Source organism: Macrotis lagotis, chromosome 6 (genome assembly GCF_037893015.1).
Source record: "Macrotis lagotis isolate mMagLag1 chromosome 6, bilby.v1.9.chrom.fasta, whole genome shotgun sequence".
Lineage (NCBI taxonomy): Eukaryota > Metazoa > Chordata > Mammalia > Peramelemorphia > Peramelidae > Macrotis > Macrotis lagotis.
In genome coordinates, this window is record NC_133663.1 from 78453899 (window position 1) to 78480718 (window position 26820).

The 26820-nt window shown below is 34.0% G+C and overlaps 1 protein-coding gene across 1 annotated transcript in view; it reads right to left on the minus strand.

Moving 5' to 3' along the window:
* Positions 1–26820, minus strand: part of CPS1 (carbamoyl-phosphate synthase 1) — a 165114-nt gene that overhangs the window by 101582 nt on the left and 36712 nt on the right. Inside the window, exons 4-14 of the mRNA XM_074191459.1 lie at positions 26485–26629; positions 25514–25603; positions 23460–23516; positions 20590–20682; positions 10020–10109; positions 7899–8027; positions 6975–7081; positions 5253–5394; positions 4481–4558; positions 2833–2931; positions 2096–2191 (exon numbers count right to left, since the gene is read on the minus strand). Coding sequence (XP_074047560.1) covers positions 2096–2191; positions 2833–2931; positions 4481–4558; positions 5253–5394; positions 6975–7081; positions 7899–8027; positions 10020–10109; positions 20590–20682; positions 23460–23516; positions 25514–25603; positions 26485–26629 — 1126 coding nt within the window. The remainder of the gene's footprint in view (positions 1–2095; positions 2192–2832; positions 2932–4480; positions 4559–5252; positions 5395–6974; positions 7082–7898; positions 8028–10019; positions 10110–20589; positions 20683–23459; positions 23517–25513; positions 25604–26484; positions 26630–26820) is intronic.

Consider the following 26820-nt stretch of genomic DNA (forward strand, 5'->3'; position numbering starts at 1 on the left):
GTCAGGAATTTGTTATTGTTTAGTGGTCCAATTTTGTCCAACTCTTTGTTACTTTGTGAACCATGGCATGCCAGTATTGTCCATGGACAAGGAAGATGCAGAAAAAGAGTATCCCGGGGTCATCCAAAATTCAATTGACCTCTTGTTAATAACATACCATTTTCTTGGTCTTCAAGTCATCCTCTTGACAAGTACAGTTCCTCAAAGAAAACTTTCAAAGATTATATGTGACTACCCTCATGAACAATCTAAGGAACTAACTGCTTTATGGAGTTGGGCACCTGCCTCCAGAACAGGAAGGGTCTACTCTGCCTCTGCATCCTCAAGGAACATGCTATATTTCCATATTGGGTGGACAGAAATCAGATTATCGAAAAACAATCTTTTGGAGAGCAAAAATATAATAACTTCCCTGGTCTTAGGATTGTCATCTTACTGGGTAATGAAGTGACTCAGAGGGGCAGTCAGTGAGTCCTACTCCCCAGCTAGGGCTAAAAATAACTGAGACATGTGTATAGAAAATGAAGAAATATGCATATCTGTGGATGTATATGTACAGTGTGTGTGTGTGTGTGTGTGTGTGTGTGTATGTATACATTCATGCATGGGAACTATCCAACTAACACCAAGACAAAAAAGAGAAAAATTTATATTCCCTTTGATAAATAAAAATTATAAACACATGACAATATTATGTGTCTGAAAAGCTACAAGGACTAAATATATTTAGTAGTATAGATTGAAATTTGGTACTGCAATCAAATAAAAATTACAAGAAAGATAACTTTACATGCACATGCTTATTTGGGAACAAGGGCCATACAACTGCATTTACAAGTGAATAGTTGGGAGATGCTGTCCTCTTACTTCTGTGTTTTTTTTTCCCTCTTAATTCTTTAGAACTTACGAAAAAAATCAAATTTTGCTGCATAGTAAACTTTTAGAAACTGCTCAACTCATTTGGCCTTCCTCTGGTATCTTTACTCCCCTTGCTAGTTTTGATCTTGGTGTTAATCAGTCCATCCAGAGGGAGTACTTGCTCTCTGTGACCTTTCCTCTGTTAATGATATGCATAATTGTGATTGTGCTGCATGGTAATCAGGCATAAATGGCAAGAAGTTCATATGAATGACTATAATTGCTGTTACTATCATACAGCCAACCCAAGCAATTTTTAGGATCAACTAGGATCAAACTAGGAAAGAGAAACTAGACCGAAACTAGACAGATGACTTGGCTTCTTCATTTCTATGGCAAGGAGCAACCATGTCTAAAGAGTTGCTGGGAGTCAGAATGTATCAGATAATGGTTCAAATAGCAACTTGACCTAAAGTGATGCACCTTCCATTATGAAGCTTAACCCTGATTCATTTGTCTCAGAAACCCAGCAAAGTTTCTTTTTTCCTACTCTCAGATGTCTATCTATGTTCTCTACCTTATCCTACCAAGAAAGAGGAAAGGAAAGGATAAAAGGAGCTGGTTCTTTAATGAATAATAAAAACTGGAATTTTTCCTTAAGGACAATGCAAACTCATTGTGAACACCAAATAGAAGATAGACCTATAGCTATTTTTTTTTTGCCTTGATAAGCCAGATTCAAATGTAGCAGGAACTAAGTTAGGTTTGGGTCTGACCATCTTTCAGAGGGCCAAAATTCCTCAAGGAAAACCCTATCTTCAGAACACTTTCTCCCTCAATGCATCTTGAAAGATTTAGGGGTCATAATAAAATTAAGTAAATGAAATAATGAGTGGGGGAAAAACCATTACAATTCTATTAAAATGTCTTCTTCTTGAAGTTATTCAATTTAAGGAGCTTACTATATAAGACAAGTTAAAGAATAATGCAAAATATCTAGTTCTCATATAAAATCAACATTTTTTTCTAAATTTAAAAGTTCCAAAAAAAGAGCTACAAGTTATTATGGTTTTGAAATAGGCTCTAACTCTCCGAAATATAAAACATGGGAGAAATAACTAAGAAAACAATTGTTGCACTGCAATTGTTATGTTATCTTAAATTTTAAATAATGAAGCACTAATTAGACTCATTCAAGGATATATATTAGTGTTGATAAAGCACAATATTATCTTACCTTCATGGCTTTTACAGCTTGAGATCCTGAGTAATCAAATTCTCCAGCCTGGCCAATGGACAGACCCCCAGATCCCAGGATAAGAACTTTGGAAACCTTTTTTTTTAAAAAAGATAATTACTGTTAGCATTTAGATGAATTTGAAAGGGGGTAAACAAAGGTTATCAAACAGAGAACAAAATTTAAAATATATAAATGCTTCAATTTATTGTAGATAAGTTTAAGATATTTTCTTAACAAAAATTCAGCTTAAAATGAGAAACTAGATATTTAAATACATAGGATACAAGTATTGCATTATATATATATATATATATATATATATATGTTTATTTTTAGATCTAAAGATATCATTAAATTTGTGTTGAAAACAAGATTTTTTTAGCACAACTTTCCCTTACCATTCTTCACAATGTCTCAATTAAACTCTCTCAAATATCTTTATTTCTGTTTCTTATTAAGTAGTGTGGGAATGTAAAAACTCTAAATGAAATAAAAATCCTACTCTACATTAAAAAGTTTTTTCCTACAATAAACTCAACTACTTGGGTTGGGATTAAAAAATACTTTTAATGTTTAACATGAAATAAGAGAATCCCAATATTTACTTACAGGTTTCAACAGAAGAGTTCTATTTATTATGATTCTGCCATTACTCTTCATAATATTCTTTTCAAAATCATTCTGTAAGGAAAATCTACATAATAATAACTACAAATAAATATGTATATACTGACCTCAACTCTAGATGCCACTAGTGCAGGTTTGGGTAGAACTGATGTAACAGTGGTCCCTTTCCCCTTCTTTATCAGTGCCAAAAAAGAATCAAATAGGTACTGTGAAATAAAATAGGAAAATAGTTAAGAAATTTCAAAATTGTATCAGTTTTATGATTTTTTCAACTAATAATACTAAAAACATACCTCTATGAATCCACTAAATTGAATTCAATCTATGAACACTCAAGATAATGCTTTCGGAACATACAGTTCTTAATTTGTTCAGTTTTTTGGTACTCCTTCAAATTCAAATTTTTGACCAAAGATTTAAGTTCTTTGCATTGCCCACTTTAAAGTGAGTGATGACTAAAATGTGTATGAGGGGTGAGGGAAATTTTTTTGCATTTTTATTTTTATCAACTCAAAGATAATTTTCTTTCTCAAACTAAAAAGAAAACTTCTGACCTTTTAGTAGACAGAAGTTTCAATCCCAGGACTTAATTCACTAAACATTTGGAAGAACTAAAATGTAGATGGATAAAGAATGTTGGTATGTATCTTAAATACAATGCTCCTAATTATTAATGTGAGACAAATCTACCAAAAGGATATTTTCATATTTATGGTTTCATATAATCCATGTTGGATTATATATGAAAAAATAATTTTGTTTAGGTATAAGTTAGGCAGGTAGTATGATTCAATTTAATTCAACAAGCATCTACTATGTCCAAATCAATAGGGTTACAAAGAACAAAAAAAAAAAAATTGTCACCATCCTTAAGGAGTTTACTTTCCACATGTCACATGCACTTCCAGTAAACACTGAGGCAAAAAACTGATGCCTATGCCACAAAAGGCAATGTAAAATATTTGGTTCATGAAGAGGACAGAAGAAAGTAAGGGATATATTTTTCAGGTCTTCCTCATTTCCTAAACAGTGTCTTCTAAACAAAATATTCCAGTTGACCTTGAAGAAGAATGGTCAGTGAAACAAACAAAAAAAAAATCATGATATAGGGCATTGTCTAATTTCTCAGATATCTCTCAATAATGTATAGAGGACTTCTATCAAGCAAAAAGTTTTACTTGTGCATTTAACTAACAACATACAAAAGTAATAACATTTAAATTAAAAACAAATCTCCTCTAAGCATTCCTTATGGTTCTTTTCTTAAAATGACTGAATAATATTTATGTGCACACATGCCCTCTCTACTTCCCAACACCCTCGATACTCTAACTTCTTCTGCTGCTGCTTATTCATCCTTAGTGGCTACACAACCAGTTGCCATAGGGATTTTTGTGAAGTCACAGATGGGGGATTAAAATTTCATTTCAGTTATGAGAACAAGAGAGAGCAAGGGGGAATTCATTTGCATAGCTCAACAATTGTAAACTTGAGAACTGAAATGTATTAGAATGATAATGGATTTATACAAAAATAGCATCTGGTTTCCTAAGGACTTTCCCAATTTTTTTTCAAAATAGAAAACTTCCTCTATGAAATTCACTGAGAGATTTTTTTATACTAAATTGGTTAACCAAACACTACCACACTATCTACACAATGACCTTGATGGTTGTTTTGATTTTTTTACATTTCTTATAAACATTCAATAATAAAAATATATTTTAGTTAGCAGAAATTATCTTTCTGACATACCTCTGTATCTGTTGGCCCTGGACTAACCTCTGGGTGGAACTGGACAGTGAAGATTGGTTTACTCTCATGCATAATTCCCTGAAATAACAAGAAGGAAAAAAGAAGCTTCAGTAATGGCTTTTCCTGGTATAAAAGAAAGTTCATAAAGGAAACTGAGAGGAACACTGTTCAAGAGGCCTTTTCAAATTAATAGATAATATTATTTAACATCTAGAAATCTTAGGAACTGGAATATAGAAAACATTGATCCTGATAGGTGACAAATAGTAGTCAACCTTCAGAAGCATTCTGATTCTGATAGTATTTGGTCATCTTAAAGAATATATTTTGATCTGTCATTTTACCAACTCAGCTCTAAGTTTTTATCAAATGATCCAGTAGAAGAACAAAAACCCAAGGTTTTCTTGAGTCCAAAGTGGGTCTTGTATATGTGATCAGGTCATTCTACATCTTCAACCCTTAGTTTTGGGTCAGAACTTGACTGGCCTACTATTATATACTGAATACCATGGTACAAGGTAATAAATGCTGTAATCACAGTGAGATCTCAGATATAGAGAAGTGAAAACCATCAACTAATGATAAAAAGTAAAAAAAGAAAATAACCTTTTAAAGAGAAGCTAGCTATGATAAATGATCTATAAAATTGTTCCTAAAAAGAGAACACCTTTGTACAAGAAGGGTTTATGTAAATGGATTAACAGGGTAATATGAGCCCCCATTCACTGCTGCTTCTCATCACTTCCAGAAAAGGTTTTTTGAAAGCACTTACCTCATTTGTCTGGTCATTGATATTCACAAACAGTGGTTTCCAGCCAGCAGGGAGGGTATTATTGTCCAATGCATATCCATGGTTCTGAGCAGTAATGAAGGCTTGCCTATTTGTGACATTCAGTACTGGCTGGTTCTGCCCTCTGAAAAGTAAAGGAGAGGAATAAATGAGTCAAAGATGAAGAAAGCATAGAAATGCCTCAGTCAATAAGGTGGTCAACAGGAAGTAACCAATACATTTCTGGTTTCCCTTACTCAGTGAAATTTGCATTCAAGAAGAGTCACAAATTGTTAATCCCATCCAAGCACTTTAGCAAAAACAAAAATCCAATACTGGGCATCTAGTATTATGCCTAACTTCTTTGGTTGGACTTGGATAAGGGAGAAATTGCATTTCAGATGATGTGGTTTAAAATTATTCTCTGATGTTACAGGAACTGGCAAACATGTTAAGCTATTTACTCAAAGACAGTTTAAAAATTCACAAAGCAAGTTCAAAAAGGAAGGAAGGAAGGAAGGAAGGAAGGAAGGAAGGAAGGAAGGAAGGAAGGAAAGAAGGGAGAAAGGAAGGGAGACAAAGAGGGAGGGGGAAGGGACAGGAGGGAATTTAGGATCATAGACTTAGATCTGGAAGGGACTTTAGGTCAATACCCTCAATTTACATATGAGAGAGATTGAGGTCCATGGCCCTTAAATAACTTTCCAGAGTAAGTAAAAAGTAACCAAGGTTAGGTTTGAACTGAGATCCTCTGATGCAAACCCCAAGATCTGTCCATTGTACCATGCTACTGTTGATTAAGATAATATAGTTTGGGAGCAAAAACACAAGTATATCAGGATCTACCAACTCAAGTCTCACATGCGATTTTTATTTTCAAAATGTAGTCAGTGTTCTGAATTTAAGCAAATTTTGCAAAGAATATCATAGGACTAGCATTAATTACAATGACAATACTATTACTGTTATTACTATTCATAACTGTTACTATAAGTACAATGAATTACTGCTTTTATTATATGTTATGCATATGTATTATCTCATTTGAATTAGGTACTACAACTATTAGTACCTCACTTTACCTGTGAGGAAACAGATGGAAAAGCCTTAGAAGACCTCATTTGAGTCTCTATCACTCCCCCCCATTAATATGCAAGTATTAAAGGTCATTTTTATGATTTTTGTCTTGCTTTGCAAAGCCCTCATACAACATAAAAACTAGTACATGGGGATAGGGACTAGAGCTAATATTTCATTTGTAAAGAAAATTCCCAAATGAGTTAAATTCCTTCTACTACAACAAGGTACCACCTTTTCTTCAGTTTATAGGGAATAGTTTTGAGCTCTGGAAAAACAAAATTACTTTGAAGTTCTCTCCAACTGTTAAGAACTTGTTTAATTTTAATCACAATGGATGAATACATAGCAAAGCCATCTTTGAGATGTACAGCTTTCAGATGTACAGAATACATGGTCTCAGGTAATGTAGAATGGCAGCAGATGTCCTAGCTGTTTTTCCCTTGGCAATGTGTATCAGTGTGCATTCCAAAAGGATGCAACATGGAACATTATGGTCATCTATGTAAAATACCCAAAGTCTTATGTTACAAGTTTCTGAGGATATCTTACTTGGTTTTCCATAGGACTTCAGTTAATGACTAAAGCAAAAAATTGAAAAGAAATTGTTTCCAGTCTTTTCTTTGTTTCAAGTCAGTTCTTGCCTACCTGTTGGCCATGGGCATTTTGTAGGTTTTGCCTCCAGCTGCTAATCCTGTTATTAAATTCCCTGTACTGATTCCAAACACAGGCTCTTTGCGATCACTCTCCAGGATCTGTTAAGGAGAGAATGTTATTAGTTGCATGTACTGATAACTCAGAAAAGACATGATTAATATATAGCTTTTTTCCTCAGTATGGGATTTACCCAGTGATGGAGAATGGCATTTAACTTCATTAGTCAATACCTCTGCTTAACTGAAGGACAGAAAATGCCCTTAAGTAATGACAATTTTTTAGAAGGCAGTAAAATATCCTGGACACTATAACTAAAATATATGGAATTGAATTTTTCTTGGATGATACTTTAAGATCTTACACTATTGAGAGTAAAGGAAAATGCCTGCAAAGAAAACGCCAGCAACAGGCACTTTCCAACAAGAATCATTTTCCCAAAGAAACAAAATGAAGAATGAATATGCTAGAAAGAAGACACAAAGGCCTGAGTTTACAAACTAACTTCCTATATTAAGCATTAGATTTCCTTTCCTGCTTCTGAAAGTATCTCATAGCTTTCTAAAGAATGAGGTCATCTTCACAAATGTGAATGATTCTATTATAACACTGCAGCTATAGAGAGTAGATGAAGACTGGGTAGAGGAAGACTGGGTATCATCTGTCCTGATCCTATGGAATGACCTGAAAGTTGCTTTCTGGCCTGAGGAAAAGGTTCCATTTTCTCTGGCACTCTCCTACTTGGTTCCCAGTAGAATAATTTATCTTGGCTGCTTCTGAGAGACACAAAAAATATTTACTTTGAAATAAACTTTTTTTATAAAACCTATCCAAAGTTAAAGGAAATTCTTTATAGCACTCTCATCATCTATGACCTTCTATCTGCCAACCTACCCACAGACTCCAAGAACACTGTACCTTCTTGACATTCTGAATTAGAGGGTGAGCAAGAGCTGGGTTTCCAGGCCCACCAGCAATTAAAAGTCCATCATATTCCATCTTGGTGAAATCATGATTCCAAGGAACTAAATGAACTTCTGCTCCTCTCTAGAAAAATAAACATGAGATAAATAATGAATAAGGGTTACTTGAAATATATATAGAGAGCTATCTAACTATACATACATTTATATTTATATAAATATATGCAATAAATTTATTTAAATATATATTTGTATATTTAAATATATACATCTACATTTATATTTTTTTTCTTTTAAAAATTGAGATGGGGCAGTTAGGTGGCACAGTGGATAGAGCAGTAGCCCCGGTGTCAGGAAGAACTGAGTTCAAATCCAACCTCAGGCACAATAAATACCTAGCTGTGTGATCTTGGGTAAGTCACTAAACCCCATTGCCTCACAAAAAACATTGAAATAGCTGTATAACCCTAGACAAATCTTTTCACAGGTTCAGTTTCCTCATTTGGAAATTGGGAATAAATCTAGAACTTACTTCAGAGGATTATTGTGGGATCAAATGGGATAAATGTAAAGCACTTTACAAACCTTAAAGCATTATGTTATTATTATTATTGTTACCCATCCACTCTCTTGAAAAAAATCAATTCCACAATTCAAATAAGAAAGAGGAGTCTTTTGCCAAATAAAAAATTCTTTCAGTAACTAATTGTGTTTTATGTGATTCAAATGGTACCATTTAGATAACAGAAAATTAAGAATATACCCCATTCAAGTTGGATCTTAAGAAGGCACTAATATATCTTCTTGCAGATTTAAGGAGTGGTATATATAAAAAGTATATATAATGTATATTTATAAAAAAGGTGATATTATATATATATATATATATAAAGACTCCATAATTAAGATCATAGTATACATAGGAGATATGCATATATATATATATATATATATATATACATATATATATATAAAATATCCAGAATCAAAGAAGGAGAAGGTTAAAAAACGAAAAATTTATTTTCTGTATAGTTCATGCTGGCCTGCCTCTGACCTTCCTTAACATTACCCTGTGGGTACCTTTTCTTCATTATCTGTTAATCAGCTTTCTTCCCCAGTGTCTGACCACATTTTCTATGAAACGATGATTAATTTTATCAGACTAATTTTGGATATGAGAATATAAACTCTTTTATATCAAAATAGATACAAAGTACATATTCAATGTAAGTATATCCCAAGGTTAATAATGGGCTGCCAATAATTTGAGATGCTGTAGAATTAGTCTTTAGACAACACTAATCTCAAGAAAAGAAAGGGGAAGGAGAAATCTTCTATCCTCAAAGTAAATTGTTTCCTTAGGGAAAAATAATAACTGCAGAATGCCTACAAAGGAAAAAAATACAACCCTCTAAAGAATTTGCAAAGATTGCCTGAATTTGGTAAGTCAAAATTAATATGAAGAACTCTTATTAAATTTATGCTATCATAAGGTACAGTAACAGTAGAAGCATAAGGTTAGAATATACAAAGACAAAGCACATAAAATGTAAATAAGGGCTTTCTTCAGTTCTTTGGTGCCCACCTGGCATATTCCATAATGTCAAGAAATGAGACAGAAAGAATTCATTCTCTTCTCAGGAAAAGAAATTCTGATATTCAACTGCTTGTTCAGTGCTGAGAGCTATAGAATTCTTATGCATCAAAGAACAGAGGAGGAGGAGGAGGAGAATATAGGATCATACCTAATTCAATCCCTTCATTTTACTGATGAGGAGACTGAGTCAAGAGAGGAAAAGTGACTTGCCAAAGTTCACACAGACAATGAGTAAAATAGTTAGGATTCAAATTCCCTCACATCCTTTGACTCCTAATCCAGGACTCTTTCTATTCTGTCTCCCGTACATTTAAAATGATGTTTTTTCACTTAGTGAACCGAAGCCACGAGGAAACCTACCATCCCCAGAAGCATGCCTTAATGACCAAAGCAACAATTCTGCAGTTATCTTTAAGCAGTTATCAAAGCACCAAAACAAAACAAAACAAACAACAACAACCACAAAGTGTGAGAAATCTTTACTCCAAAGGAAAAAAAGGAAAGATGGGAATGACTTACCTTCACTAGTAAACGGATTACATTTTGCTTTATTCCACAGTCCACAGCAACCACTCTAATAGAATTTCCTTTACCATACACCTTGACATCCTGCATTTTGAAATCAAAAATGTTAGAAAGAAGCTACAATTGTGAGTGACACATCAATATCATAAACACATTTGGGAATGTTTTGCACTTAGACTGGTGGCAGATTGATTGCTAACTACTGGGGAGTGATTGGTAGTTAACAATCAATTTGCAAGAAAGGTTCAGTAAGTTCTACAGACTGAATCTTTTTTATGAAATTTTTTAAAATGTACTTTTCTGTTTTATATATACCATTGATTACAGTAATAACAATGATCCCTAAGAAATTGGTTGTTTCCATAGTTAATGACCATCTTTCCTGTGTTTTGCCTCATTAACAGCTAGAAGCAATGGAATTTTCAAGTATTATTGCTTGCTTCAGCACTAGACAGATGTGGTAATAGATATATCACGCCTTAAACACCACTTGATCCTCAGTTTGCAATAAAGATAGGATGCAGTAGAGATGTGTGTCTGTGTAATAAGTTTATGCAAAGATTCTGAAGAATAAAAATGAACTGGAGATGACTAGCCTGCTGTAGATCAGTGATTCCCTCAGGTTGTTCGAGAAACTCTGTTTATAAAAGAACATTATACACATCAATGTAATATTTTGGGATGATCAACTATGATAGACTTAGTTCTTCTCTGCAATACAATAAACAAAAACTATTCTAAAAGAATTGTGAAGGAAAACACCATCCATATCCAGAGAAAAAACTATGGCATCTGAATGAAAATCAAAGAATACCATTTTCACTTTTTAAATATTTTTATATTTTTTTCTTTCCATATTTTCCCTTTTGTTCTGATTCTTCTTTCATAACATGACTAATATGGAAATGTGCTGAGCATAATTTAACAACCCATATAAGATTACTCTCTCATAGAGAGGAGGGAGGGAAAAAAATGAAACTCAAAACCTTGCAAAAATTATGTTGAAAACTATCTTTACATGTAATTGGAAAAATAAAATAAAATTTTAAATAGAAGAAAACAAAAATTGTGTTTTGAGGTCAGATTTCAGATTGAGATCTTGAAGCACATCATAGTCATTAACTCAATTTTAAGTCTACTTCGAAGTTAGGGGAAAACAAGCATTTTCCCCAAAGTCACAAAACAACAGAAATGGAAGAACATAATGGTATGAACTTTTCATTTTAATTCTTAATATCAGCATTAAACTTCTTATGTCATTCCTGGGATTTTTTCAGAACTTTCTAAATGATACATGATGAGTCTTTCTGACTTCAGGATCAGGAGTCTATGCACTGTGCCACATAGCTGCCCAAATTATAGCTCTATTAAACTGTAATTAGTTATCCTGTTCAGTTCCAATATCCAATATCTGTGATTTCATAAAAATATCTTAAATTTTAAAATTTTCTCTAAAGGTAGAAAATCTTTTTCAGCCTTCATCCTAAAAGATGGTTATAATTTATAAATTCTGGATACAGTCACAGAATATAGGTTTCAACTCATGTTCTGCTATACTTATATGACCCTAGTCAAGAAAACTATCCTTTTGGAATCTCCATTTCCTTAACTATAAAATGAAAGGTTTGATGCCTCTCTGGTCCTAATATACTAAGAATTATTAGTTGAGAATATTGCATTTCACTGGAGCAAAAGACACATATCTTAAATAGTATTTCATTCTCTCCACTATACCCTTCTCCCAGTGCTCACTTTTGACCATAGGTCACCCTGGTATCTTAAAAGTTATACCAAGGGAATAAAAGTTGGCAAGGCTTTAAGAACAAGAATACTGACAGACAGGATGTCTGCTATATGAGGAAGGATTATTCTTCAGTTCAGTCACAGAAGCTTCTCATAGATCAAAAGATTTGGCGTTGGAAGGGACATTCAAGGACATGCTGTCCATCTCATTTTACAGATGAGAAATCTGAAGCCCAGGGAAGCTGTGACTTGCTCAGGTCTCACAGGTAGTATTAGATGAGGAACTGAAATCAAATGCCTCCCCACTTCAGCAGGCTGCCTTTTCTCACATGACTGGGGATGGAATAATGATTTTTTGGCCACAATAATTCTGAAAGAGGGTGCGTGTTATGAGGGAGTTGTGAATCTGAGTCAGTGGGTAAATCTTCAAACCAAACAAGTTGCATATATTTGAAGTCTCTAAGAATTTTTCCTTCCAACTCTTCTGAAATAAAGTCTAATAGAAAAGAGATGCCAGATCTTTCTTCTCAGGATAAATTAACTCCAGTTCACAATGGGTCCTTAAGAATCTCTCAAGTAAGAAAATTCCAGAGGTTGAATGAAGTGACACAGGAAATAAACCTAAAGGACTGTCTAGTGGCAGGCTTTAAGTTTAGCAATCTCAAGCCCTGGAATCTTTCAGCAAGACAGTCCAAACTCAACTCAAATGAGTCGTCTCTTCCCTTCTATCTTCTCCCCTATATAATATAATCAGTTGCCACTTGTGTCCTATTTTATCCACACAGCATTTCTCAAATCTGTTTTGTTTTCCTACCCATATTGCTACCAGGACCATGTCATACTTAGTTTGTACTAGAACAATAGGTCAGTCATTCGATCAATAAGAATTTATTAAAGACCTACTAGGTGCCAGTCATTGTGGAGATATAGCAAAGGTAAAAAAAAGTCTTTATCCTCCAGGATCTCATAGTCTAACTGGAGAAGATAATATGCCAACAACTATGGAAAAAATAAGATATATAAAGGATATTGGAAGTAGTCTCAGAGAGAATCATATTAAGAATGGAGGTCTAGAAAAGGCTCAAAGAAGGTGGGATTTTAGCTGAGACCTGAAGGGATTCAGCAAAGGTAGGTGGCAGAAATGAAGAGGGAATGCCTTTCAGGCAAGAAAAGGAATCAGGAAAAAGACTCACAATTGGTAGGTGTGAGGAAGAGCGAAGAGAACAAGAAAGGAAGACAAGCGCCAATTTATGAAGAACTTTAAAAGACACACAGGTTTTAGAGATGATCCTAGAGGCAATAGGAAGCCACTGGAGTTTACTGAATGAAGAAGGGGTGACGTGGTCATAATCTTCCCTTAGAAAAAAATCAAGTTGGCAGCTGAAAGGAGGATGGACTAGAATATGGAGATAATTGAGACAGGTTATCACAATAGTCTAAGTGTGGACTGACAAAGGTCTGCACCAAGATGGTGACAATGTTAGAGAGAAGGGATAATATTAAGAGATATCATAAAGGTAAAAAAAAAAAACAACAGGATTTGTTTGAGGATATGGAGGGATGAGAGAGAGTGAGAAGCTGAGGGTGATACCTAGATTGTGAGCCTATGTGACTGGGAGGTTAGTGGGAAAAAGTATAAGATGTCAATGGGCATTTGGAAATAGAAGACAGGTGGTCAGGAGAGAGATTTGAGCTGGCCAAGAAAATCTGAGAGTCATCCATAATAAATGAAAATATGGGAGTTTCTGAAATTACCAAATGAAAATAATGTAGAAGGAAAATTTTAGTTCTAGAAGAGTATGAGTAAAGTAGGGTGACTTGTGTAATGTCATTGCAGTAACAAATGGCACTGTCCTGGATTCCATTCTTCATATAACTTGCCAGTCTAAATAATGAACAGATCTGATCATTTAATTTTCCAACTCTAAAACCTTCAAAACTTTCCTATTGCCTTCAGGATGATAAAAGCATAGAATTATATATATATATATATATATATATATATATATATATATATATATATATATATGTTTCAAGTAAAGCTAGAAGGGAACTTTAAGGAAATCATGGCCAACTGCCTTATTTTATAAATAAGGAAACTGAGAACAATGAGGTTCAGTCACTGCCCAATGTCACAAAGTGGTAAAGTCAACATTTGAGCTCAGACTGTCAGACTTCATAAGCAGCCTTCCTTCCATTGCACCATGATACCTCACATGTTTCTTAACCTGACCTTTAAAACTTTACATACTCTTCTTCCTTTAAAGCATTTGTTCTAGTAATACTGTTATTACGTTTCTCAACCTCATAGTCCCCTCTCCTTCCTGCATACATTCACATTATACATCCCTTATCCCATAATTAGGATGTACTCTACCTCCAAATCTCTGTGTCACAAAAAAATTGCGAGACCTAGCTTAGCCCATTTCCTATAGAAAACTGACCCAAACTCCCAGACTGAAAGTGAGCTCTCCACTCCCAATTCATAAAGCAATCTGACTCAATTAGTTATATCCATTCTTACTACTTTAACCATTTTCTTCCCTTTCACTCCATTAGACCATAATCTCCCTTTTTTTGCTAAGGAGTGACTCAGCACAGTACCATTTGTTCAATTAGATTGGAAATGGTACCATAGTTTTCTTTATGATGTTATCTAGCATTGAAAATGTAAGATGCATAATCCATAAATGATGAAGGATGCTAACTGAATTTACAACAACCTGTTTGTTGCACAACTTATCTTCTCAACTCAGCAGAATGCTTCTCTATGTTAAAAAAAATACTCATCTTTACCCATCAATAGAGTCAGGATGTAGGGTTGGTTGCATTTCTCATCCCCAAAGGCAAAGTTCTCTGCTCCCTGATGATAGGACAAAGCTCAACTGTCTGTCCAATTTGGGTTCCTTCTGTGCTGCCACAAATCTGATTGGGCTATTTTTACTTTGATAATAACCCCCTTAGAAATAGGCCTCCTGAAGCAACAGAATATTTCATAGTTGGAACCTTAATGATAAGATGTTGTTCTCCATAATAATTCTAGTTGACGCTGGGTGACAAACTTAATCATTTCACAGGTGAATTCTTAGCAGTGAGGGGAAAATCATCCTTTCCAAATACCCTATGGAGGAGGTGCTGTCTAAGCTACGTAGGCAGTGTGAGATCCAATGCAATCAGAATGAATTTTATCCTATATGAACTTCATTTCACATTTTTAGCTTCTGAATAGAGAAGCCTAAAACTTTAAGAAATAAAAGCTTTCAAATAAATTTAAGTGTAAATAAATCATAATTTTACAATTTGAGACAAATGTTCATGTATATGCGAATCTATTCTCATCAGAATGTTATTGCTGCTCATTATCTGTAATAATATCATTTCTAATTATTATTAAGATCATAGGATCACAAAGCCAGAGGCAGAAGGAACCTCAGAGCTCACCTTACCTTCCACCACCCCAAATAAGAAAACTAAGACCCAGGGTCATAATGCTTTTATATTGATGAAGGAACAATTGTACTGGCTGCAATGTTAAACAAATCCCTCACCCACAAAATTAGACATAATCAGATCTTGAAATGAGTCAGGAAAAGGAAACAGAAGCTCTTCTTTTCAACTCACCCTAACTACTAATGATCAGTCTGGCAGCTGAATTGTAAAAAGGAAATAGCTTATATGCAATAAAGAAAAGATGGAAAGGAAAAAGAAGACTGAGCAAGAGAAGAAAGGGAGGAAGTTTGTCTAGAGCCTGGTGTGAGTGCTTAAAAGTGAGAAGATAATCAAAGTCAACCAAGGAATCAGGGTCTCCCTACTAGTTCCCCCAGAGCACAAAGCCCATTGGTGCAAATTTGTTAAGGTCATGCATTGAATCATGTAATCATTGTTATAGTAACGTTAGAAAGTTCCTTTGAGATTATCCAGTCTAAAATTCTCTAAGAAACTTAGGCCCAGACACTGGATTAATATTTTTAGAACTAGATGAGCCAGGACATAAAAGGTATCTTTTTATGTTTGGTATAGGAACTGATCAACATTAAAAGAGAACAAAGAGAATTGTATACAATATGTAAAAATACATTTTGGGTATGAGGTGACAGGGTCTCTGTGGACTTACTAGCAAGAACCCTACATAGATTTTAGTGAATTTTTTTATTTTTCACAGGAAAAATCCTCAAAATTAATTTCCCTATTAAAAATGATCTGAGGAAATGAAGATCTGATAGGACTCATAGGAATACTAGAGGATAGATAAGGACCTCAATGGCCATCTAGTCTAATACCTTCATTTTACCTATGAGAAAGAGGAAAAAACTAAGTGGTTTCTTTAAGGTCACACAGTGTCACCAAATTTAGTGTTTTCTCCACTATACCTTTTTAGTTCTCCAATGTCTTTTTCTTCCTATTTCCTGCCAGTTGCCCCGATAGTTATCAAATGGAACTCAATTAAATGAAGTTAATCTAATCTAATGCCCAAAGTTTACTTTCTAAAATGGTACTGACCCACATAATTACCTCACAAATTTCTTTAAATGAATCTAATTTCAACAGGCAAGCAGAATATCCCATTCCAGCTAACAAAAGAACAATGGGATATCATGGAATTATTTTTTTCAAGTGACTGGTTTTCTTCTAATATGACTATTTAAAGTATACTTTCTAATTCAATTCTAAAAAATAATTTTTACATTCCTACTATGGATTATTTAATGGGAATATAAAAACAAAAATAGAATAAAACAATTCTTATACTCAATAACATTATTAAAGAGATAAAACATATGTGGAGTCATAGACTCATTTGAGAGGAATGGGTTCCTAAATATTTTGAAAGAACATGAAGATTCTAAAAGTAGGAATTAGGAAAGTGTGCATTCCAGGAATGAAGGCTGATAGAGGGACCTTGTGCAAAACCAGAGTAGAGGGAGATGAAATGTCAAAATGAGAAAACAACTAGAGCTATATTTTGGATGGAACTTGAAGTATATGAACAGGAGTAATGTGGAATGTAGCTGGAAAGGTAGATTAGAGAAAAAACTGGAATGTTCTACGTGCCAACCTGAGGCAAGAGGGATCTATTAAAGATTTTTCAGACAAAGAATGATATGATCAGGCCTATATTTTAGAGAGTTTATTTTGGCAGCTAACTATCTGAAGGGATAGACTAGAAATGGTTTTTATTAGTTCTTTAGGGAAGACTAAGTGATTAAACATCCATCAGTATTTCCATGCATCTAAATTCGGTCTACTCTTTTGTTTTTAGTTGGGTTTTTTTCCTCCAAGGCAAGTGGGGTTAAGTGGCTTGTCCAAGGCCACACAGCTAGGTAATTAATAAGTGTTTGAGGTCAGATTTGAACCCAGGTACTCCTGACTCCAGGGCTGGTGCTCTATCCACTGCTCCACCTAGACGCCCTGGGTCTACTCTTTTAAGGTCACAGAGATTCCCCTCTAAGTGATCATTTGCTTAAAATCCCTTCAGCACTACTTATTCCCCTCTAAATTTAACATGGAAAAGCTATAGGCTATTTGATGTATAAACTAATGCAAGGAAATCTGAACTTTAAAATCCTTTCATCATCAGAGTCAGAATCCCAAATTCCTCTTGAAACTGCAGTATCTAATTCACTGTTCAGAGTTCACTAGATCTGGCTAAAAAGTAAGCCACTTGAACTGTGAAGATAGCTAAAAGGACACTATAATTTATTAATGTCTAAGAGATAGTAGGTTAAGTGAAAATATAAAATGACTATGTACAGCATCCCTTTGACAGTTTGATACAGTCTATAGGTCCTATCCCAAATAGTGTTTTTAGAAGCACAAAACATATAGCTTATGAAAACAGTAATTATATTGAGATATAGCTAACAAAATAGGTATTTTTAAAGACCCTAGGTTAGGAAATCCTTGAGTAATCTGCCAAAGGCATGGAAAAGTTGAGCAACCTGCCCAGGGTCACATAGTCAATTCAGGTCAAAGGTTAGATTTGAGCCCAAGTTCTTCTAATTTTCAGGTCATCTCTCTACTAAATCACAGCTATCTCTTTGGCATAGGCAGCTAGGTGATACAGTGCATAGAGCACCAACCCTGGAGTCAGGAGGACTTGAGTTTAAATCCAGCCTCAAACACTTACTCACTTAGCTGTGTGAACTTGGGCAAGTCACAACCCCACTGTCTTGAATATTTTTTTAAAAAAAGAAGCAAATCACCTTCTTAATAGCAAAATTCTAAAAGACCGTTAAATCCTATTACCTGAATTCAACGAAAGCTATTTGAAGTGAGCCTTAGACCCAAGCTCCCAAATAAATAAACTCTAACTGTACCAATAAGGAAATGTCTTGATCTCAAAGCAATCTAATTTACATGAAATCACTGTTAGTAGACAGATTATCCAGAGTGATAATTATCACCACTGAGGAGCAGAGTGAAACATCAGATTTATGTATAAAACTGCTTTTGACATGGCTAAAATAAAGCTGAAAACATAAGAAGACCACCAACTCACTCTTAATACCTTAACAACCAAGGTCATTGTACTTTTCAGGGGTCTGGGATAAGGGGAGTGCCAGTTTTGCAATTATTTCTCCTGGATACTCTCAGTAAAAACTGGTCCATGACTAAATATCTCTTGGTGTTTGCAACTAAGAACTTCAACTTTCAGTTGCAAGCCTGAAGGCAAATTAATTAACTTCTTTATTCCCTATTCTGGTCTCAACAAAGTTTCTTAACCTAGAGTACTTACACTTGTTTTTAATAACTATATTTCAATATAATTGATTTTTCTTAGTATTCTATATATTTTATGCATTTAAAAACACCCTTCAGAGATGGGGTCTTTACCAACCTGCCAAAAGGATTCATGGCACACAAAGAGGATAAGAACTCTCTCTCCAAAGCTCTAAGTTGCAAATTCTACTTTACTTATTTTGATTCCTATGTACATTCCCAGAAAAAAAAAAGTACTATTCTTCTTAGGGGTGTTTTATGGCATTGAAATTCTTCCACGCTTTATGACTTTGGAAGTTTTAGATTCCACCTAATATGACACAAAGCACTTTTAATATTCAGGGTCAAGGATGGCAATTTCATAAAAGAGGAAATATTAAAGAGAAGTGATGTAAATTAGCCCTAACAATCTGAAAAAGAATATTTTTCTGGGCAATAGTATTTTTTAAATATTTGTTTCATGTTTCTATTAGTGAACAATGAACATGCCTTTATGTTTGTCATATGCTTAAGAGTTTGGTATTAATCTTGGTGTTTATCTCCTGTTTGTTGTACATTATCAGCTTACTTTCTCAAATTGTGTCTTATATTCAGTCTACTTTAGCCTGTGATAACAGAGCTTGTATCAAACTCTATCTCTCTTTAGCAGCATATCAAAATGTTCTTGATCATTTTGCTATCAGCATAAAGGTAGGCTATCACCAGACTTGGAAGATCAGATAAGCAGAGAAGTTCAGGAGTTCATCTTCTTTAATTAAAAAATGGAAATGGAAATTTCTATTAGATTCCAAGTTTGTTGTAAGGGCAAGGGCTAGGGTTATATTTTATCATGTACTGCTGTGCTTAGTACTGGAGAACAGACCTTGAGAATGCTAAGTAATTCTGCCTGAGTCCCGATCATGAGAGGATTCAGGGTAAGATAACTACTCATCTTAAGTTGTTTTGATTCTTTCATTTCCAGACCTGGTAAAAGGTGAGAAGCAAGAAGAGAAAACTGAGGGGTATGAAAAGGGAAAATAACTAGAACCTAATATTTCAGTATCATTCATTGAAACAAAATTACATCCTTTGGTTATTTATTCAATTCATCAAAAATATTATTTAAAAAAATCTCAAAAAACATTTATAAATAGTACCAGATCTAAGGCTAGATTTTAAGAATATAAAAGTAAAAAATGACAAAGTCCCTGCCTTCATGGAATTTATATTATGCTTTTGAAAACAGATTTTGGTGATTTGGAATTTCAAGTACTGAGTCAGAAAATGCAAGAACTTCTCTGTAGTTGAGCTTCTCAATCATTGAATAAGAGATAAAATGTCTGTCTTGTAAGCATTTCAAGAATTTAATTAGGGGCTTATCTTTAAAATATTCAGAGTGTAACAGGGGGAAAGGGGCTGTAATACTGAATAATAACTTAAGATTAGGTTATCCTATTGTTCATCCCTGCTGTAGGATAATAATCAATAAAAATGAATCATTTGTTTTCTTACTTTTCATTTTTCTTCTTTTTTTGTCTTGTTTACTGACAAATTGTCAATTGCCATTTCTTGCAGATGTCAAAAAGCCTAATTCTAACAGTATTCTAATTTGTTATTTCTAAAATGTAAGCAAGGAGAGCAAATAACCAAGATTATTAAGTTAATCTTAATTGTGTCTAAGTTAAGGTTTTAAAGTAAAATTGTAAAAAACTCTGCTACGAATAGTGTTTGCTCATCTTAAGCTGTTTTGATTCTTTCATTTCAGCACCTGGCGAAAGGTGAGAAGCAAAAAAGAGAAAACTGAGGGATGTGAAAGGAGAGAAAAAGAAATAGAACCTAACATTTCAGTATCATTTGTTGAAACAAAAGTATGTACTTTTGTTCTTATTTATTCAATTCAACAAAAAACATTTTTTAAAAATCTCAAAAACTTTTATAAATAGCCATATATTTAGTGGGTTATTTTTACTCTGAAAGTCCATTTTGCTAATTCCTAGATTCTTTGTTATGTTGTAGAAAACCAAGACAGCCTGATAAATAAATGAGGTGCTACTGTACCAAGCAAGGGAAAACTAAAGGGAAGGAGCTAATTTTTCAAAATACCGAGGGGAAAGTCTCTCACCTTGGTTGAAACTTCAGCAATCAAGTTTTGCTTATTTGGATCCACAAACTCCACAGGCTGACCTTCAAATTCAATCTTTCCAAGCATGGTGCCCTGTCAAATTAAAGAATTAGACAGCTAAATGTGAGCAACAAAGAAGGTGCTGACAGGCTAAACTCATAGGGATATGAACAGCTGCTCCAAGATATAGACATCTTCATAACTGCTCAATTTGTCTAAAGAAGCTTATTCACCTTCACAAACTTGGAAAATAGAAAGTTTACTTACCACATTTTCTTTGAAAACCTATGGAAAATATAGTTGGTTGATTTAGAATTTTCTGGGAATACCCAAATGATTCCCTACATAAGGAACCCGAACTTAAGTCTTAAAATGCCAAACTGGTAAAGCTGAGAACACTATTTGTTGTCTTTGATTCTCAGGGAAAAAAATGGTTACTTTTTTTTTAATTCAAGTGCTACTAAACTGCCAATTGAGATGAAAAGGCAGTGATAAAATTAGAATAGACAAAATAGTGCTATCATTATATAATGTCAGAGTGAACCCAATTAATAGCAAAAATTAAATACTATGTAATTCCTAAATCCCAAGATTAGAAATGTTCACTATAGTCAATACTTGGGAAATTTTTTTTTCAGAATATGTTTGACTTTGAAGTTCTTCATACCTTTTTCCTCTTTATCCAATAGAGAGGGTTTTTCCCTTCCTTTCAAGTACTGCTATTCTTATTCTTCTTTTGGATTGGTTTATTTGCTGCTGTTAAAAGTCAATTTGGATCTGCCTAAGAAACCTTTTCATGAAAATGTCATGCTAATCTTAGTTCCAAAGATTTTACTTAGGGAGGAAAGTTAATTATATTACGTGATTTTCCTTTCTCCTAGGAAATTATTGCATGGAAAGAAATAGAAAAAAAAGTATTTTTCCCTCTCTGAAATAGTCACTTAAAGGAAAAAAAAGTCACTTGGGATTAAATGACTAGAGCTAGAAACATCGGCATGCTAGTGGTTTTCAAATGAATATCCAAAAATATTGGGTTACTTCAGTCCTAAGAAGAGCTGTCTCCCTGCTCTAGCTCCTAGCTATGGCAAAACTGATTACAAACTACCTTTCACCTCTACACTGGATTACTAAATAACATTGTACACTGTGTTTACCTTTAGAGTCCAATTTACAGAGTAAATGTTTATTTATGCATTCCTAATTTTGAAAAGCAGGTCTCCTCCTTTGTTCCTAAAAGCACAGAGAATGAAATAATAATCTAATTTTTCAACCTAAGGTGAATGGAAGAAAGGGTTGCAATATGCATTTTTATATAAACCAAGATCACTAAAGTTCCAATATAATTTGTATTTCTGCCATTTTTCACGTCCTGAATATTGACTAAGTACTAAAAACATATGTTTTGAAGAGTGAAGAATTTATCTCAAAACATGGCATTGTGTATTGTTTTCCCAAGATCATTAAATTTTTCTCAATTCTATTTAACCACTAAAATCCAATAGTTAAACAGATTTTTTTTGCCAGTGAACACTCCTACCTTTCTAGTCCTGTCATTAGACTGAGACTGGAAGCATCCTTAAATCACAAATATTTGAATTTCTTCCTGAATTTTAATTCACATTAAAACCCCAAATTGAAAATGAAGTGAGTAAAAGATAAATTGATTTAAGATCATTTGTTTTCTTGGTTGGTTTCTATTTCTATCAGCAGTAATATTGCAGTACCACAATAATAGAAAGTTAAAGAACGAAAGTGGACCTCAGAGATCATCTGATCCAGCCCCCTTATTTTATAGATAAAGAAAATGAGTCCCAGAGAATAAAATTGAGATTTTTCTATTATATAGTTACTAAGTATCATAATTGAGACTGGAACCCAGTCTCTATCTCTACTGTAACTCCCAACACTCTGAAAAGATTTCTTTGATCATTTTCTTTGATCAATTATTTCCATTTCCATTTCAAAATGTGTCATTTATATCAACTATTAATTCATTAGGTGAATTTATCCATCACTACAAATGTGGTTGTTGAAGTAAAGTGCATTTTGATAAATGCCTCCTATTTTGCTTTGAATGGGATACGAACAACAAAAAATTTCATGGATTCATCTGATTTCACAAGTAGGAAATAAATTATTGAAAATAGGTATTCTGAAAGCAAGGGTATGAGGTTAGACAATAAAAGGCAGAGGCTAAGGAATGCCTTGTAGGTCATTTAGCTTTCAAGACAGGCTTTTCTTTAAGAGGAATCCTGAATCATAACAATCCGAGGGTATGCTGGTTGCCAGGATTGTTTTCAATAAAGTCATTTATTTGGCGCTTCTTGATCACTGCTCATTTTACAAAAAAATGAAATTTCAACAAATTCAACTGACTTCTTCCAGGGAAACTTTCTCATCTTTCAGCATTCCCATGCCATATACTCCCTTCCTTCCAAACAATATCCAGATTCTAATTATACAGCATTATCTTGCCTTAACTGATATTCTCCATTGGTTTTATGTATGCCATATCACCTAATAGGATTATTCATGCACTCTTTGGGAGCAAGGATCATGTGTTTGACTGGCCTCGTATCTCCTTTTGCAATATGCATAGACTGGACATTCAATACAAAGTTGTTGAATGAATTAACCTCAAGTACATTCAGTAATGAGCATGCTCTCCAAGTATTCAACCTTATGAACTAAGCAAGAGTCAATAAGAGAATAAAAATTGTGTCTAAAGAAAAAGCTAAGATTGACCAGATTCATGTCTTTACATAATAAAATAAGTGTCTATGGTTTTCTCAGGCATTAGAAGAAAAAGTAAGCAAGCAGATTTGGGGAGGATGATTCATGGAGCAGGGAGAAAGGAGTGAGAGTTATACCTTGTCCCGAATTATTTTAGTAAGCATTCTTGTATCCACTCCATAAAGTGCTGGGACCTGGAAGAAGCAGAAAATTACAGTGAAAATAAAGTGCTATGACATAGAATGTATCACATTCCTCTGCCAACTTAAGTGCATCTATTTTCCTTCTCCATTAAATTGCCCTCCAGTCCTTTACTTTATTCTGGCCAAGAGTTACCACAGGAGGTTGGTCCTCTAGCATTATACTGAATTCTTTTTACCCAGATCTCTATCTTATTATACAATAGGCAAGAATGAATAGATTTTTGGTTTCAATTCTACCTTCAAGAACTTGCTTAAAACTCATACCTGAAATCTTGGGACTCAAGAATTTTGCGTGTAAATTTATGAAAGACACAAGTTTATCCTTTGTACCACAAGCCCTGGGAATCTATTATATGGGACATTTCAAAAGCACTCCATGTGTACTTCAGTCACTAACTCCTTCTTCTCACTCTCCTATTCTGCCTCCCACTGGAACCTTGCACTTCACCTTGGAATTCTAGTCTCTGATGAATGACCTTTCATTTCATCTTGCCCAGAATTAGGCCGCTACCTAGCTTAACGATCATTTAAAAATCATGCCCCATGTACGACTCCACCATCTTTTTCCTTCCCCTCTGTGCATTATCTTCCCCAATTAGAATGGAAGGTCCTTGAAGGCAGCAATTGTCTTGCTCATTTGTATTTCTCTTACTACACTATCCAACAATCCATTTTTAATAAATGCTTTATCATTCATTCTATAATTCACTTCACTGTATCAAAATGTCTTTTTTGTATCTTAGATAGAATTGAATAGTGGTAGAAGAACAGAGACAAATGGAATAATAGCTAATAATTAACTTTTTTATAATCTATGAGATTTGTAAAGAACTTAGGAAATATTATTTGATCCTCAAATAATCATGAATGTTACATGCTACCCCATTTTATAGATAAAGAAATTAAAGCTGAGAAAAGGGCAAGGGAATTGCCCAGGGCCACACAGCTAGTAAATGATAAGACTGGAACCCAAGTAAGTCTTCCTGATTCCAAGACCACTTTAGCAACCATGCTACTGTCTCCTAATAAGGTCCACAGAGCAATATTCAGAGATCTGCATTCACTATTATATTCATAACATTACTAAAACAATGTTGAAAGGAATGAGTAAAGTATTGTTTTATTTACTGTCTTGTGACATTTCAGTTTAAAATTTTTCTCAATAGAAATAAAAACTCTCAGAACTGAGGTATATATGTAGTTATAAAATGTATATTCTATAAGGAATAGAGAGAAAAGAATTTGCTAAAACTGTGAAGTCACCATGCTAATGGAATTACTAGGCATCTGCATATAAAGTTATAGAGATATAGATAGAGATAGATAGAGAGATGATAGAGATAGAGATGGAGATGATGGAGGTGGAGGTGGAGGTGGAGGTGGAGGTGGAGGTGGAGGTGGAGGTGGAGGTGGAGGTGGAGGTGGAGGTGGAGGTGGAGGTGGAGGTGGAGGTGGAGGTGGAGGTGGAGGTGGAGGTGGAGGTGGAGACGGAGGTGGAGATAGAGATATAGAGATAGATAGATGCACACACCTAATAATTCCATTTATTCCAGATATATAAACATATAAAAGATAAATGTATGTTCATACATACCTATAACATATGACATATAACTTTATATTATATATATGCCATAAGATAAAATGTAGAAATATATTAGTGCATATATAAGTATTCACACATTATATATCACACATTCATGTGTGTATATGTATAATCTTCAACTAAAGTCCTACCCTGATTTTCATTCCATGGAAATGACTTTAGGTTCTTAAAGGTTATGCCAGGGAAACACAAGTCCCAGCAGATCCAATTCATCTGAAAAATTCTCATGCTCATATCTCAATGAGTAGACTGTAATAATTGGAAATGAATAATTTGTCTCAAGGATCTGACTGTTCTGAATCAGTGTATAATTTCTTTCACTATGCACATTGGCCAGTCATTGGCCTTAAACCAATGGAGAGTTCCATATAAAAATTCTTACCTTTTCTTCTTGTAGCCACTGGCCTAGACTTTTAGAAGCCAGCCAATGATTATATTCATCACTATAATTCAGTACCAGCAGACCTGCCACCTTTAAAAAAAAAAGTTTGAATTGATTTATAATTGTTATTACAATAATCTATTTTGTGTTTCCCTCATATGAATTAGTTTCCATAGGAATGACTTCATCTACGAGCCCAAATCATAATAATTATTTTGCATTAATTTTGAGAATTCTATAATTCCATATACCCTTCTAAAAATAAGAACATTTAAGAGAATAACTCTTCGAGATACAATCGTGTCTTGCAAGCACAACTATTTATAAAGAATTAATGGACATGGCAAACTTTAACAGTAAATCAAATAGCAAGTATGTTCATCACTAAGTTGCCAAAAGCTCTAGTTTTCTGGAATAATTCCAGGAACTGACTTTCTATTCTGGTGTGCCATAACCCTTGCCTTCTAGTAACTACATTTCTGTTCTTAAATTATAATGTCCTAACTAGGTTTCTGGTATTGAGTGACTCTGATTAAAATTTATGCTTTGCTATTATCTGATAGCTGGTCTTTGCTTGATCCTGTAGGTATTCTCCTCCCGGAACTAGCACAATTTTCTATCCAATAGAAAAGATATTTAACAAATGTTTACCAAATTAATTGAATAGAATTGAATGTAAATTGAATGCAAGATATATATTTTAGGTTACATTATGAAAAATCTGTGATTTTTTTTCATCTAAACAAGTTATTCATATCCAGAATGAAAAAAAAGAATGAGTTTGGGCTATGTAGACAATATTCTAAATAATTGATATCTAAATTATTCTCATGTAGGAAAGTAATTTGCTTTCTATTTGTAGAAAAAAAAATTGGAAACCCCAAATTACTCAGATTAGCTGAGTTGAGAAACTTAGTAAATTCATGCTTCCCTTTGCCTGAGAAAGTTTCTATCAAATTGACAATCATTACCTTAATGCCATCAGACTCTAAATATTTGCTTAGTCCCATTTCATCCAGGGCAGCAGTGTCTGGAGCACCACCATTTCCCACTATTGGATTGGCCATTGTAAGAATCTGTCCTCGGTAGGCAGGGTCTGTAATAGCTTCAGGGTACCTAGGTAAATACATAAAGAAGTTATCAACAGAAAGAAGTTTATTTCCAATAGTTTTGAATTACTAAAAGTATTGCAAATTGAAGCTTTTTTGTTTTAATATATGATAATGCATAAAATATTTTTGAACCAAACATACAAATTTCATGCTATAATAGAAAAAATGAGTCAAGAGAGAAGGGGCAAGTTCTAG